This window comes from Vombatus ursinus, unplaced genomic scaffold (assembly GCF_900497805.2).
Source record: "Vombatus ursinus unplaced genomic scaffold, bare-nosed wombat genome assembly UNPS02015406.1, whole genome shotgun sequence".
Taxonomy (NCBI): Eukaryota; Metazoa; Chordata; class Mammalia; order Diprotodontia; family Vombatidae; genus Vombatus; species Vombatus ursinus.
The window spans coordinates 2640113-2657272 of record NW_020955184.1 but is presented as its reverse complement, the minus strand read 5'-3'; the positions used below and the strand labels follow the sequence as shown (position 1 = coordinate 2657272).

Sequence of the window (17160 nt, the reverse complement as noted above, 5' to 3'; positions counted from 1 at the left end):
ATTTTTGTAGGATATTTAGGTGGGAGATCTTCAAATGAAAGTCCATGTTTGGTATATTAGAGAATAAAATATTGTTTAGGCATGGTGTGGACTAAAATCCCTTTCACTTCAAGACTGTAATTCTGATTATTATGTTTTTGCCTCAAATTTTCAAATATTTAAAATTATTGTAAATAAAAGCTATATTAATGTCTTTTCCACGCAGAATGGAAAAAATTCAACTTCATAAAATCTAATAGATAGTGAACATACTGGCCTAGGTCCTAAGATTTGAGTTCCATTAGTTCTGTTAACAGTTTCCTACGCAAACTCAGCTGTATCTCTTACTATTACTGTTTCACCAATATAAAAAGAGATGAGTCACTGGACCACAAGATGAAGTTAGATTATATTTGTTAGAATATGATCATCTTTAGGAAAAGGTGGTATATGTATTTATAATACTTTAACTGTTGCCCAGAAAGTTTAATTTCTCCAAAATCAAGCTACATGAAAATTCCAATTATATTTATTTACATAAACAATGGTATTTTAAAAGACATTCAAAAACAGAGTACTTATTATTAAAAAAAACAATAAACACTAATATTACAAATATAAAATCTTTTAAAATATCATACTATTTAAAATGAGGTTTATCCTTTTTGGTCCACAAATAATTACAGATAAAAACATAAATTTGCCAGTTCATTTTTGATAATTTTCTGGAAAAAACAATGCTAAAAACACCTCCTTTACAACAGAAGGGAATAAATTCAGACACTTCTATTTTTAAAGCATTCACAAAATGTTTTTAAATAGATTGGTAGGTTTTACTTATTTAAAGGAGTAGACTCACACTTCTAGCAAAACCTAAACAACATACTTTGGGAGCAAAGTCTGTGGAAAGAGAAATACAGTAATTAAACAGTTCCTTAAGTTACATGTGTAACAAAAATAACAACAATGAAGAGACTTCATTATGGAAGCTGATCAGTGACCACGGATTCTGTTTCATTTGATTTCCTCAGCAGAGCTTGCTTAAGGGCACTAATTTTTTCATCAAGTTCAGCCAATGAATAATTCTGCTGCAAACAATAAGGATACAAATTATTGAACAATAACAAATCACATTTCTATAGTGCTTTAAGGTTTACAAAATGCTTTCTTTACATTATCTCTAGGTAGTAGAAGTATTTTAGTATTTTTTTTTTTTGGTTCAGATCTGTATTTTCATTGCTATCAGTAGGGAATGGTCATCCACCAAAAGAAGACTGGCAATTACAATTTTCAGAATTGCTCAGGACACTGAAAACGTTAAGTGACTTAACCTTTGTCACACAATGTCACATAACCAGTATATAGGAGAGACAGGACTTGAACTCAGGTCTTTCAGTCTGAGTCCAAGGGTGGGTCTCAAACCAATAAGCCAGTCTTTTCTCAGTACAAACATTATTATACACATTTTGTAGATGAAAAAACTAGGCAAGTCTTTAAATGTCTAAATAGAGTTCTAACTATACTTAAAACACCCACTATTTTCTCCCGCAAATGTGAAATTGATTTTACTGAACAAAAAAAAAATATTAGATTTAAAGAGTAGAAAAAACAAATATGAAATGTTAAAATTCATCAATTCTTTTCTCTATGTGACCTTAAAGAGTCAAATTCTAGTAGCCATTTAAACATTTTTGTAATCAAGAAGATAATTAACATTGAAATCTAGTTATTTTGCAGTGTTCCCTTACAGGCTATTCTAGTGAAATAAATAATCTTGTCAGTTATTTTTTGAATTTCCATCATATTACACTGTACTACCACCATTGGACAACAATGCTTAAAAAATAATAAATAAAAACAAAAAGTGCAAAGTAAATAAGGAATGTGCAGTGATGGGAAAACAGAATGTAAAAATTCAGTTTAAATAATAACAATAACAACAATAATAGCTAGCACATATATTATTTTAACTGAATAGGTGCTTTACAAATTTTATCTCATTTGATTCTCAGAACAATTCTGGGAGGTAGGTACCATTATTACTCTCATTTTTACAGGAAACTGAGGCAGGCAGAGGTTAAGTGACTTGCTCAGGATCAAACAGCTAGGAAGTGTCTAAGGCCAGAATTGCGCTCAGGTCTTCCTGACTCTAAGCCCAGTGCTCTACCTACTGCCTGGTTTATACTAATTATATGAAGAAAATTTTCAAGTTTATATCAAGTCAGTGCAATTTTAAGCTACTAAAGTTTAAAAGGTACTTAGTGCTAAAAGCTTACAACTATGCTAAGATCTGTATAATTAGAAATCCTTAGGATTAGTGAAAGCAAATTAAGTTATTTTTATTAGGTACTTTGTTACAAACAAATCTAGGCTGTTTGAAATGTTAAAAACTTTCTATATTTTTTTAAAAAAGCACTACACTTCAGATTTCACTACTTGGCTTTTCTCTTAGGTTAATTCAAATTGATAAGATCTCACTCTACTAATACCAGACAATTAAAGTAGAAAGTTTTAATAATGTGCATAGCATAAAGCAAAATCTACATGTTAGAAAATTGGAATGAAATTAAGACAACAACTTACTTGTGGTGGTTGCACTTTTCTTCTTTTTCCAGAAAAATTCTAATGGAACATGGGAAAAAACAACCCCAAAACCCAAAGTCATTAATTCTTAAAAATATGAGTGGCCAATTATGCTCTAGTAGAATATATAGTCTAGTATTCTGGTAGAATATACAGTCTCTAGATGGTATAATTCTATCATAAATCTCTAGACAAATTTCTAATAGCAATGCTCAAGATAGGCATGAAATGTTACCTTCCCAATTCAATAAACATTTCTCATTTCACGTTGTATGCAGAGCACTAAGGAAAGCATCAGGTATCATGAGAATAGGCTTAGGCACAAAAGCCTAGCTACTATGGAATAGGTCGATATCCTAGAAGGGATGATACTGTAAACGGAAGATTAGACATTTTTAAGGCAACCCCTCCTAATGATGCATTTAAGAGACTGGGTTCAGTAGAACAGCTATGGGATAGGGGCAGCAAAGTGGTGCAGTGGATAGAGCACTGGCCCTGAAGTCAGGAGGAACTGAGTTCAAATCTGGCCTCAGACCAAACACTTGACACTTACTAGCTGTGTGACCCTGGGCAAGTCACTTAACCTCACTTGCCTAAAAAGGAAAAAAAAAATAACAGCTATAGGAGCTTTCTAGCTTCTTTCTCTTTTTCCTCCTTCTAGAACAGTGACTAAAAAGAAGGAAAATGGCATTAGGATCGATGAAAAACAGGGACTTGGCTAAAACGGCAGAAGATGCTCATTTTTACTTTTAATTAAAGATTAATTAATTAAGGTTTTTTTTAATTGGATTAAGAATTCAAGCTCTTAAAATTTTGACAAAGGACTTTGGAAGAGTCTTTTTTTTTTGTTTGTATACAAAAACAATAGAGAATCTCTAGTTTAGAACAGGAATTTAGAACTCAAAGGACCATATGGCTTGGCCTCCAACCTTTGCAAAGGTTAGGTAGTATTAATGGGTCCTTGATTTAGCTTTAAGTATAAATTAGGCAAATGAAACCATCCCACCCCAGGGCAAGTGACTTGCCTATGGTCAGACACACAGTGGCAGGAGGAGTAGCTAAGTGGAGGAGGGGCTAAGTCTTAGGTCTCTACCAAAAGAGACAAAATTATGTGGGGATAACATCTGATTAACACTGACAAATTCATCAATTATTTATGAAGTATCTATTATATATACAAACATTATATTAGATGCTGAGGATAGAAAACAGAAAAGTGCAACAGTCTTTCCCTTCAAAGAGCTTATATTCTTTAGGGGGTATATGAAATGAACAAAGATTTTATCTATTTACCCACGCATACATAAAAAGGTAGAGAGTAAAGGAGAAATTAGACAAAGAGCTCTGGAAAATTTGAGGGAAGAAAAGCGTTAGTAGATAGGTAGGAAGAAAGATCAGAGAAGTAATCTACATAGTGCCAGGGTGAGAGATACAAGAGGAGTTTTCAGGAAATCATGCTACACCATTTGCCAACTTCTCCCTGAGATGACATTTCCAAAGACAGGCAAGGCAAGTGTTTTAAGATTTTACTTGTTCATATTCAGTCTCACACATCCCCCAAATCAGATTTTTATATGCTTGGTGAAAATGAATTACTGTTCTCCCATTTGACTGTCCACTTTTTGAAATCTGTTGTATAAATTGTACTTTAAGAAAGTTAAAAATCCTTTAGCTAAAATTTCACGTATCGTAGAAATCAAAATCCAGATTAACCTTTTTTTCCCTTTTTTTTGGGGGGGAGGCAATTGGGGTTAAGTGACTTGCCCACGGTCACACAGTTACTAAGTGTCATGTGTCTGAGGCTGCATTTGAACTCAAGTCCTCCTGACTCCAGGGCCGGTGTTCTATCCACTGTACTACCTAGCTGCCCCCAGATTAACTTTTTTAAACAAGGCACATAACCTTTTATGTATAATGGCCTAATCAACACTCTGTTACTAACAAAAATTAAATTTGATTTAATTACAAAAATTTATTAATAAATTTATACAATAAGAAAATAAAAAGAAACAAACTTAAATATTTTTTAAAAAGCATGTCATGCACAGCAGAACGCAAGAGAGTTCAAAATATATAGCAATAAATTTCCATTTCAAGAAAGCCTATATAATAAATACTACATGTGGTGTTGAGAGCTGTCCACCTTTGCTTCCTTGTAAGTTTTCCTTTGTTCTCTGCTGTGCACTTGTTACTTTGTTCTCCCCCTCCCAAGGCTACAATTAAGCACAGATATATTTATATATTGATATATACATACACATATGCATATATACACATACATACATATATACATACATACATATAAAGACATATACTTTCCCTAACAAATTCTACTTCTGATCTTTATTTTTATATTTGTGCATATTTCTTATTTCCTATCCCTCCTAACTCCTCTATTTTACTTATACCTCCTACCTTGCCCTCCTATTACTTAACCTACCCCATCCCTCACCAAGGATCCCATCCTCCCATTCCCATTAATCTAAACATCCTTCTATACTCCACTCCCCCCACTTTTACCTATTCCCTTACCCTCCCTTCTGGAGATCCCTCCCTTATCCTCTCCCTCCTGCTCGCTATCTCTTTGGCATTTTATTTCCTTCTGAATTGAGAAGACTTTTATATTCATACATACATATATATATATATATATATATATATAGTTCCCTCTTGAACCCATTCCCAAAAAAAGTGGGTTTTCAGAACCCACAGCCTTCCTCCCCCAAATCTGATTTAATTCTAACAAAAATCTATTAAGTGCATGCCTGTAGGCAAGGCACAGCATTAGGTGCTGGGGAGACAAACATAAAAAGTAAATAGTTGCTGTCTTTAAGAAGCTTGCTTTCTACTGGGTGACATAACATATACATAAATGAGTAAACACAGTACAAGGTAATTTCAGGAAGAAGGCAGGGGAGGGGGAGAAAAGAAGAGTTTCAGTAGGTGATACCTGAGCTGAGGTCTGAAGGAAGTTAGGGATTTTAAAAGGTAAGGGAGAGGAGGCAGTTCACTCCAGGTATAGGGAACAGCCTGCACAAAGCCACGAAGATAGTAGATGGAATGTTAATTCAAGTCAAAGTTAAAGCCAATTTGTCTGGAACGTAAAGTGCATGAGGAGAATAACATGAATTACATCTAAAAACGTAGATGGGAGACTTATTTTCAAAAAATTTAAAGTGCCAGGCTTAGGAATTTTATACCAAAAGCAAATAAAGATTTCTAAGAAGGGCAGTGACATGGTCAGACCTATAATTCAGCAGACTTAGGGAGAATATACTGGAGAGAACAGAAGCAATAAGACTTCTCAGTATGTATATATACATATATACACACACACATACATATGTGTATACACACACACAAACACACACACACACAAATTATTTATGTATTTATTTATGGAGTCATCTGCACAGAGATAACAACCAAATCCATGAAAGGCAGTCTTCAAAATTGACTAACTTTCAATATTCAAAGTAGTCTGACTACTTTGCTAGGTAGAATTCCTAGAAATTGGTCCAGCCCACAGAAGGCAAACTGGACAAATAAGATCTATTTCTTTGAAGGAAATTATGCTCTAGCATGCAGTTTTAGTATGATTTAATATCTAGGATAATACCTCTGACAATACTGCAAACCAAATTGTTAATTCATTTACAGAAGTGGCAGAGGAGAATATTTGTTTCCCACTTCTGTCCTATTACTGCAATGGATTCATAATCTAATTGGCATAGATACTGCCTCCAATTATGTAAATCTCAATTTATATATGTCTTACTCTGATGTAAATTCTTGTCTATGCCCTTCCCCAACACTTTTAAAGAGTCTAATCACCATTCTGAAGAAATCAGGCCCTTTTAAAAATTCTTTATGCCTCATCGTTGCTTCATGACTGGTCCACTTCCTTTATACAGAATCACATAATCTCAGAATTGGATCTCAGAGGACACAGAGACCAACCTATAACTGAACAAGAACCCCCCTACAACATATTCAACAAGTAGTCATTTTGTCTTTCCTTGAAGACCTCCACTGAAGGTAGAATCCCTTGCAAGGCAGCTCATTCCATGACAAGATAACTAATTTTTTGGAAAAGGTTTTCCTTATATTAAACTTAAATATATCTCATTGCAATTTCTACCTACCCTCTGGAACCAAGCAGAAAAAATTCTCTATTACTTTTCCTATATGAAAGGCTTTCAAAATACTTAAGTCACATTCTCCCAAATGTTTTCTTCTCCAAGCTATATACATTTCTAGTTCCTTCAACTGATTTTTGCTTTGGTATAAACTCTATGCCCGAGACCAATCTGACTCTCCAGATAATAGATGTCCTTCCCAAACTATGGTGTCCAGAACTAGAAACAATATACAAAGGCTCTGTCCCTTGTCTATTCTCTTTAAATTTTAAACCTGGTAACTTTAGTGGCTCCTACGGCTTTAATCATTACTTCTTTACCGATGACCAGCCCTGGTCTCTCTCCTGACCTCCATTCATATATCTATATCTCCAACTGCATACTAGATACTTCAAATCTGATGGCATCTCCTATCACATCCCAAACTAAACTCTTCTCACCTTCACTTTCCCCTCTCCCTTCTGATCTTCCCTATTTCTGTCAAGGGCACCACCGTTTTCCTTGCCACCTAAGTTTGCAACTTCAACACTATTCCTGAGTCCTCCCCCTTCACCCTATACACCCAATCAGATGCCAAATCTTGCTATTTCTAACTTCATAATATCTCTTATCTGTCCCCTTCTCTTTACTCATACAGCTATTACACTAGCTGAAGTCCTTATCACCTTTTGCCTGGACTATTGTAACAATCTAATAACTTATCTCCTTACCTTAAGCTTCTCCAATTCATCTAAGCCTTAAACCTTCTCCAATTCATCATGTACATATCTATCAAAGTGATTTTCCTGAAGTGTAATTTCACTTCACTACTCAAAACTCCAATGGCTCCCTATTGCCCCTAGGATCAAATATAAGCTCCTGTTTACCTGTCAAAAACCCTTCACCATCTGGCTCCAACACATAACACAATTTCTGGGCTTTATACAGACTTATTTTCCATGCCTTTTCATGCCCCTCCCTTGACACCTTCACATCTTAGAATATCTAGAATCTTCAAAGCTCAGTTCAAACCCCACTTCCCATAGAAGAACTTTCCTGATCCTCCTAGTTTCTAGTATATCCCCTCAAAATCACTTTTGTATTGTTTATGCTTATTTATGTACGTGCCTCTTTCAAAAGAGAGAGAGAAAGAAAAGGAAAGGAATTAGCATAATATTCTTGAAGAAGCTATGTTAAAATCATCGCTTCCTTTTCCAGATATTTACTAATCATCCTTATGGTACATTCTTGAATGTTCACAGGAAACCAAAGGCAAACACACTACCCTGTTGTCTGCAGATTCCTACCTTTTTTAGGAATTGGGACATTTTTCCTCTTTAGTCTTGTCATTCAAAGATAAATGAGAGAAGTTCAATAAAACACCCTTGCCTGGTCTTTCAGTATCCAAGGATGCATGTGAGGTAGATGACCTGAAACTCATCAAGGAAAGCCAGATTTTCTCTTTCTATGTCCCTATTCATCTTGGGTATCAACTCTATTCCTAAAATTTTTCTTAGGATGACTAAGAAGAAGAGACTAAATGAACCTGTTATTGTTCCAACCATCCTGAGCAGTGGTGATAAATGTTATGAGAGGTACAAGTAATATGCTAAGAGAACAAAGAGGATTGCTTTCAGCTAAGAGGGATCAGGAAAAGTACCATGGAGGAGATGATATTTTGAATTGGGCCTTAAAGGACAATCCAAGAAAGGGGAGAAGCATGGAGGAAGGCAGAAGGAATGATTAGAAAAGGATATTTTGGGGCAGCTAGGTGGTGCAGTGGATACAGCCCTGGCCCTGAGGTCAGGAGGACCTGAGTTCAAATCCAGCCTCAGACCAAACATTTGACACTTACTAGTTGTGTGACCTTGGACAAGTCATTTAACCCCAATTGCCTTAAAAAAAAAAACAAAGCAAAAAAACAAAGAAAGAAAAGGACATTTCAAGTGTAAAAAAAAATAAGAAAAAGGTATAGTGGCAAACACATGACCTGTTTGGGCAGCAGAAGTCTAGCCTGTCAGGAGCTTGTAGAGCACTGTGGAAGCTAATGTAGTGACAGTGAGACTGGAGAGGAAGGAACCTATATATTTCAAGAAGATAATTCATAGGTATTATCAAAAAGGCTTAACAAATGATTGAAACTGGAAGACTGATGAAGTCCAGTACTTTTTCTCCTGGACTATACAAAATCTGCTTTTCTGTAACTTCTACCTACAGTTATGACTCCTGCCCTCTGGAACAAAGGAAAGCAAGTCTAGTTACTGTTCCACATGGCAGCCCTTTAAACACTTGACAGCTACTATGTCCTAAATATTTGCTCCTCTAAATTAAACACACCCAGTGTCTTCAACTGTATACAGAATATATCATATAGTAATATATAGCATACTCTCCAGTTCCCACCTGAGTTCCCATCCTGGTTACCTTCCTTTGGATCTCATTAATACTCAAGTATATCTGAGATTTCATCTATTTAGAAATTCCCTCCTGCAATGCAGAATGCAACTCATCCATGCCTGCTAATTCTTTGCAATGCTTGACTACGTCTTCCTGCAAGCTTACCACAGAGAAGCCACCTAAAATACTGGAGGCTTTCCTCACATTGTGAGGGCACCTGTGAATCCCTGTGACTTGTTACTTGTCACCTCTCACCCTCACCATGTGACCATCTACTCAATATTGTAAAAGAGGCCATATAAGGTAACATTTTGCTCTACTCAACTGAATGTTTTTTCATAACTAACAAAAATAAGCCCAATGGGGTCAAATATTCTCTATGTCTTTCAGTTATTTGTGAAATGGTAAATATTTAATTCATGGTTGAATACTATTCCCTAATAATATCATCATGAAGGATGCCCTTGATTCTTGTACACATAACTCTCATAGAGATTTTACTTGAGAGTAGGTGTGTAGGTTGGAAATTATTTCTCTTCATTACCTTTCTAGGTATTAATAAAATCTTTGATTTCTTCCATACCTTTATTAGCGGCTTCTCCTTTAGACACTGTGTGTGTGTATATCTGTATGTATACATGCATACATACATACATATACATATACCTTATATAGATATATTTATCTTATATGGATATATCATATCTCTATTATCTCAATAACCTCAAAATTATGTTGTCTTTGATATGGATCTTTTCTTTTGTATATATACTTGGTCCAATTGGGCTGCCTTTTCCACCTATGCTCTCTTTAGTGCCATTTCTATCACTCCTATAAGCACACATGGGACCATGAAGCTAGGGTCTAAGTGTAGTGATTCCACTGTGATTCATAGACAGATGTTTATTGTAATAATTTAAAAAATATTTTTCTTTTTTTCTCAGTTTGTTGTTCTCTCACTTTCATCTGTAAATACCCTTGGGATGATTTTGCTTAGATGGATGCCATGGCAAACTTCTTTTAAAGTAGACTTGGAAGAGGTGGAGCCAACATGGTGGAGAAAACGCTGGAAGCTGTTTGAGCTCTCCCCACTTTCCCTTGAAACAGCTTTAAATCAAGCCTCAAAACAAATTCTGGAGCAACAGAACTCACAAAATGCACAGGATGAAACAATTTTCCAGCCCCAGATAACTTAGAAGGACTGTAGGAAAGCTGTGTCTCATTTGGGTTAAAGGGGAATGCAGCCCAGTGCAGGCGGTGAGCCCCTGAGCCACAGCACAAACCAGCAACCGAGACCTCAGTAGTCCCAGCTCAGCAGGCCAGCAGCACAGTGGGCCAGCTGTGAGACATCTAGCCTGGCATAGCAGGCTGGTAGACAAGTCTGGCAGGCCTGGAACTAAGCCAAATGACCCCAGTACAGGAGGCAAGCCACTGGCCCTAGAGCCCCTTGTGCAACAAGCCACGGAGGCCCTGGGGCAGAAGGCAAGTGACCAGGCTCCTGCCCCAGAGCAGGAAGTGTGGGACAATGCCTCCTGCGCCCCTGTGCCCCAGGAGCAGAGCTCAACTTTAAAAGTCACAAAATTTGCTAGAAAATGACAAAAAATCAAAACAAAACTAAAGCCCTGACCTGAAAGCAACAATGATGACAGGGAAGATTAAAATACAAACTCAGAAGAGGATAACAATGTCAAAATGCCTACATATAAAGCCTCAAAGAGCAATATGAATTGGGCTCAAAAAGTCCTCCTGGAAGAGCTCAAAACGGATTTTAAAAATCAAATGAGATAGATAGAAGAAAAACTGGGAAAAGGGAGTTATGCAAGAGAATTATGAAAAAAACAATCAACAGTCAACAAAAACTGGAAAAGATGTACAAAAATTCGTCAAAGAAAACAACTCCTTAAAAAGAGGACCTGGCCAAACGGAAAGAAAAGGAGGTATAAAAGCTAAATTAAGAAAATACTTCTTCAAAAATTAGAATTGGGCAAGTGAAAGCTAATGACTCCATGAGACAACAAGAATCAATCAAACAAAATCCAAAAAATGAAAAAATAGAAGATAATGTAAAATATCTCACCAGAAAAACAACTGACCTGGAAAATAGGTCCAGGAGAGACAATGTCAGAATCATTGTACTACCTGAAAGGCACAGACAAAAAAAGAGCCTGGACAGTAGCTTGAAAGAAATTATCAAGGAAATCTGCCCTGATATCCTAGAATGAGAGGGTAAAATTGAAGTTGAAAGAATCTACCAATCAACTCCTGAAAGAGATCCCAAAATGAAAACTCCCAGGAATATTATAGTCAAATTCCAGAACTCTCAAGTCAAGGAGAAAATACTGCAGTCAGAAAGAAACAATTCAAATATCAAGGAGTCACAATCAGGATTAAAAAAAGATTTAGCAGCTTCTACATTAAAGGACTGGAGGGCCTGGAATATGATATTCCAGAAGGCAAAAGAGCTTGGATTACAACTAAGAATCAATTACTCAGCAAAACTGAGCATAATCTTTCTGGGGAAAAAATGTATATTCTATGAAATACAGGACTTTCAAACATTTCTAATGAAAAGACCAGAGCTAAACAGAAAATTTGATTTTCAAATGCAAAACTCAAAGAAGCATAAAAAGGTAAACAGGAAAGAAAAAAAACATAAGTTATTCTAGGTTAAACTGTTTACATCCCTATACAGGAAGATGATACTTGTAACTCTTAAGAACTGTATCTCTGTTAGGATAGTTAGAAGGAACAGACAGAGAGTTCAGGTATAAGTTAATTTTGATGAGATGATATAAAAAAATTAAAGGGTAAGAAAGAGGATTGCACTGGGAGAACAGGAAGAAAGAGGCAGAATGGGGTAGACTATATGACATGAAAAAGTATGAAAGACCTGTTACAATGGAGGAAAAGATGAGAATAGACAAAGGAGGGAGTCTTTGAACCTTACTCTCATTGGATTTGTCTTAAAGAGGAAATAACACACACTCAAGTGGGTATAGAAATCTATCTTACCCTAAATGAAAGTAGGAAGAGAAGGGGACCAGAAAAGGAGGGGAACTCCCATAAAATGGAAGCAGATAGCAGAATGGATTAAAAAAACAGAATTAAAAACAACAGAATATATTGTTTACAAGAAACAAATTGAAGGAGAGAGACACACAGAGTAAAGGTAAAAGGCTAGAGCAGAATATATTATGCTTCAGCTGAAGTAAAAAAAGCAGGGGTAGCGATCGTGATCTCAGACAAAGAAAAAGCAAAAATACATCTAATTAAAAGAGAGAAGGAAGGAAACTACATCTTGCTAAAAGGAACCATAGACAATATAGTAATATCAATACTAAACACATACACACCAGGTGGTATAGGATCCAAATTTCCAAAACAAGTTAAATGAGTTACAGGAGGAAACAGTAAAACTATACTAGTGTGGGACCTCAACCTTTCCCTTTCAGAACTAGATAAATCTAACCACAAAATAAACAAGAAAAGGTGAACAGACTTTTAGGAAAGTTAGATATGATAGACCTCTGAAGAAAACTGAATGGGGATAAAAAGGAATATACTTTTTCTCAGAGGTACATGACACCTACATAATACCTGACCATGTATTAGGGCATTAAAAACCTCACAATCAAATGCAGAAAGGCAGAAATATTAAATTCATCCTTTTCAGATCAAGAGGCAATAAAAATTACATTCCATAAATGGAAGTGGATAGATTAACAATTAGTTGGAAACTAAATAATCTAATTCTAAAGAATGAGTGAGTCAAAGAACAAATTTTAGAAACAATAAATTGCACCAAAGGGAATGACAATAATGAGACAACATATTAAAATTTATGCGATGTAGCCAGAGTACTACTTAGGGAAAAATTTATATCTCTAAATGCTTATATCAACAAAATAGAGAAAGAACAGATTGATGAATTGGGCATTCAATTTAAAAAGCTAGAAAAAGAACAAATTAAAATCACCAATTAAACACCAAATGGAAATCCTGAAAATCAAAGGAGACATTAGTAAAACTGAAAGTAAGAAAACCACTGACTTAATAAATAAAACAAAAAGCTGGTCCCATGAGGGTAAAATAAATAAATAAATAAAATAAACCATTGGTTAATTTGATTAAAAAAAAAAAAGAAAGAAAACCAAATTACATTTCTCAAATACATAGAGAACTGAGTCAAATTGCTAAGAATACAAGTCATTTCCCAATTGATAAATTGTTAAAAGAATATGATCTTACAAAGCTATCTATAGTTATATGAAAAAATGCTCTAAATCACTAATGATTAGAGAAATGAAAATTAAAACAACTCTGAGGTACCACCTCACCCCATTAGATTGGCTAATATGACAGAAAAGGAAAATGATAAATGTTGGAGAGGATGTAGGAAATTGTTTTGCATATCTGCATATCTGTAATGAGTTTTTTGTTTTTTTCCCCTTCTCAGTGGGTAGGGGAGGGAAAAGGAAGAAGGGGAGATTTTGAGAACTGAAAATAAAACGAAATTGAATTTAAAAAAGAATGAAGGTACATGAGAAAATTAAAAAAAAAAATAGACTTACTTTCCACTGCTTCTCTCTGCTTTATGCTCATAATGTCCACCTTTCTTCTTTGTAAGATTTAACAAATTTACTAGTGTTGCCTTCTGCAACCATCTCCCTGTTTGGCAGTTAAGTCCTATATCACATCTGCTAACAAAGTTACTCTCTGCCTTATTTTGGTCTCTATGTGCTAAATTAGTTTGCATTGGTTAAACTTCTTTTTTAAATATTATAATCATTACCGATTTAATTTCTGTCATCAGCTTACCATTCTGCAAATCAATTACTTATTTAACAGTTTAGAATTAAACAGTTTCAATTATACACCATACCATTTTCTAAATGTTAAGTCTCCTGGCTTTTTACTAATTATGAACTTCATTAATGGTCTGAGTATAAGACAGTTGATTTAGGGATTACTCCCATAAAAAAAAAATAAATCTGATTCCCTGAGAATCAATCTAGCTTACTATGAAGAAGTATTTTACTAGTAGTCTGGTCACTGAGTCATGAATTTTTTTAGCTATGGTAACCATGAAACAATGAAAAGTACAAAATGGCCCTTGGTCCTGAGCTGTCGCCTTTTACTTCTGCAGCAATGGTAGCAGAGGGACAGGAAAGAAAGCTGCAAAAGGGATTAAGAATCACAGTTTTCAGACTATCTATAAGCTTTAAATTGACAACTGGTAAAATTAACACTTTAGAAGTGAGCTCCTTGTGCAATGACTAACAAGCAGACATAGTGCCAGAGGAGCAGAATCATAACAGTCCTAACATTCTTGCTTTAAAAAAAAAAAGGAAAGAAGGGAGCTGTATCTAAATGAAAGGATGGATCACAGGAATTTTTGGAGAGGTAAAGCAATGAGTTGGTAAAATAGATTTTATTGTATATCCAAAGACAACAAGAAATAATATTTCATGGAATATTAGGCATCATATATTGTAGTACTAATAATAAATATTTTACAAAAATAATACCATAAAAATAATTGTACTTCTGTCAATGTCCTTTTAAAAAGGTGATACCCAGAAAGGAGAACAATACTATAGACGTGACTAGAGTTCAGGACATGTACCTCTTTCTGGACACCATGCCTCTCTTAAAAATGTTAGGACTGTTATTATTCTGTTCCTTTAGTAATCTGCCTACTAGTCAGTAAGCAAAGAGTTCACTTTTAGAGTGCCAATTGTACAAGTTGTCAATTTAAGGTTTAGAAATGGTAAAAAAAAAACAAACATGTTATTCTTAACCCCCTCTGCTGCCATCTTTCCTGTCTCTCTGAGATCTCTAAGGTCAAATTAGTGGGTGTGTTTTGGCTATTATATTATTGTAACTCATATTGATTTTCCTGTCCACTAAAACCCCCACATATTCCCCCTACATACTATTTTCCAGCTATGTCTACCCACTTCCTTACTGGTAAAGTTGATTTTTTGAATCCATGTGTGGGAGTTTACATTACCTCCAATGAATTAATCCAATTAGATTTGGTCCATTGCAGCTGGTCCAATTTTTTTTTTAAGTATTACCAAAACTAAGAAAAGAATTTGTTTCAAGATTGTTGAATGGAGCAAAGGAGGATAAAAATTAAGCAAAGGCCAATTGATTTTACAGTTAGATCATTGTTTTGAGAGAACAGTTTAGAGAGGCAGGATCACAAGGAAATGAATAATGAGGGGAAGAGGACGCATTAAGTTCGTTATTACCTCTTGCTTGGACTACTTTAATAGCTTTCTAACTGGTTTCCTTGTGATAGCCTCATTTTTCTAGACTACCCCTCACATAGGTGCCAAAACAACTTTTCTCATGTATCAGTCTAGTCATATCGCTTCACCATTTAAAAACTTTCAATGACTTCCTATGTTGCACACTGTACAACATATAAATTCCTTAAGCCAGGTATTTAAGTTATTCCACAACATTGTTGTGCTAGCCTTTTTTCCCCTTCATACAAGCTACGTTCCTATGTTCCATCCAAACTATTGTTTCCCCATCTTGTTCTGCCATCCATTTCCTGCCTATGTGTGCTCATCAAGATTTTTCATGTTTTGGGATGTACCTTCTCATTGTTATTTACCAAAAATTCTAGTCCTTCAAGATTAGCTCAGATGTCACCTCTTCATTGAATCATGGCTTTGATGATTTCACATTCTCACCTCTTCCTTCATCTGAAAGTATTTTCCCAAATCACTAGAACTCATCTAGTTTTTCTAGACTTATGGATCTCTGTGTTCCTCCATAATATATAACATACTAAATTTGTACACGTGTAACCTCCAGTAGAGTAGACTATAAACTCTGTGGGCAGGAATTATGCTATTCCCATCTTTGTATCTCCAACATCTAGCAAAATGTGGTACTAAATAAATGTTTGTTAAAAGAAATTAAGCAGAGACCATCCTGGGAAATTTAGCAATTAAAGGTAAGGGAATAATAAGATGCTATCTAAAAAAGGGCTAACAGGGTGACTAGAAATGGAGTTAGAAGGAAATGCAATCAAGCATACAGGATTGGGGTCACCTACATATTTTTTTCCCGTGAGGATGGGAAAAAAAAATTTTGATGAGAGACTGACAAAGGAGTTCAAATTATATAGCTTTGATTTTATCAATAAAGTAATAAGCCTAACTCAGATATTCATATTCTTCAGAGAGCAGAAATAATACAAAATGCTTTTACATGCCTAATCCATCTCTTGTAGTAAGTAAACTCAATACATAATTTAAAAATTAAAGATTTGAGAACTAGATGGCCTCTGAGGTCTTTTCCAATTCTAGATCAATAATCCTAGGATCTATGATCCTTTCCAAGCAAGAAGATATGATAGCCAAAGGTAATGCTTATTTGGGATAAAAATTTATTTGCAAAATGATAGGAGAAAAATGGTAGGAAATAATACATGGTTATCACCTTATAACTGTAAGAATAAAGGGAAGGAAGGAGTTCAGTGACAAAAAGAAGGGCTCCCTATACATCAAAATTTTATGGCAATATTTTCTATGGTAGCAAATCTCCCCTCTCCCCCACAAAAACAAAAACAAAAACTCAAAAACAAAAAAACAAACAAACCCAAAACCCATAAACAAAGTAGATGCCCTTTGATGAACTTTTAATCACTAAGAGAAAATTACATATCTTATTATTACTTAAGAAAAGTGTTGAGATAAAATCAATAAGGATATGCCTATTCTCCTATATCTACCAAATCTTTCAGAAAATAACCTAACTATTCACTAAGAAGGAAAAAAAAAACAAATATAAGAATGCAGACCATAATGTGGTACGAAAAAACTATATGTGGGATGAATAAACTATAAAGCTGCTCCATCAGTACATATATACTGGCCAAACACTTCAGGAAAGGAGGAAAGTGACCTAGATGCCTCTGGGAAATTGTGTAGTGCTTTCCCCAAGTTTTTACCTGAAACAAAAGACCAATCTTTTCACATGAATTTTCTGGTGATGCTGTTCAACTACTAGTCATGAAATACCAAATGTTCAAAGCATTAAAGTTTGGGTGACCCATAATCCA

General features: G+C 35.0%; 1 protein-coding gene across 2 annotated transcripts in view; it reads right to left on the bottom strand.

Annotated features, from left to right (window-relative positions):
- Nucleotides 1-463: 463 nt before the first annotated feature.
- The window catches only part of MBIP (MAP3K12 binding inhibitory protein 1), a 30230-nt gene continuing 13533 nt past the window's right edge, over nt 464-17160 (bottom strand). Inside the window, exons 8-9 of one of the 2 annotated variants that reach the window (XM_027847452.1) lie at nt 2563-2601; nt 464-1064 (exon numbers count right to left, since the gene is read on the bottom strand). In XM_027847452.1, coding sequence (XP_027703253.1) covers nt 960-1064; nt 2563-2601 — 144 coding nt within the window. In that variant the 3' untranslated portion in view covers nt 464-959. Of the gene's footprint in view, nt 1068-2562; nt 2602-17160 lie in introns of both variants that reach the window. The other variant, XM_027847451.1, reaches the window with a different exon arrangement.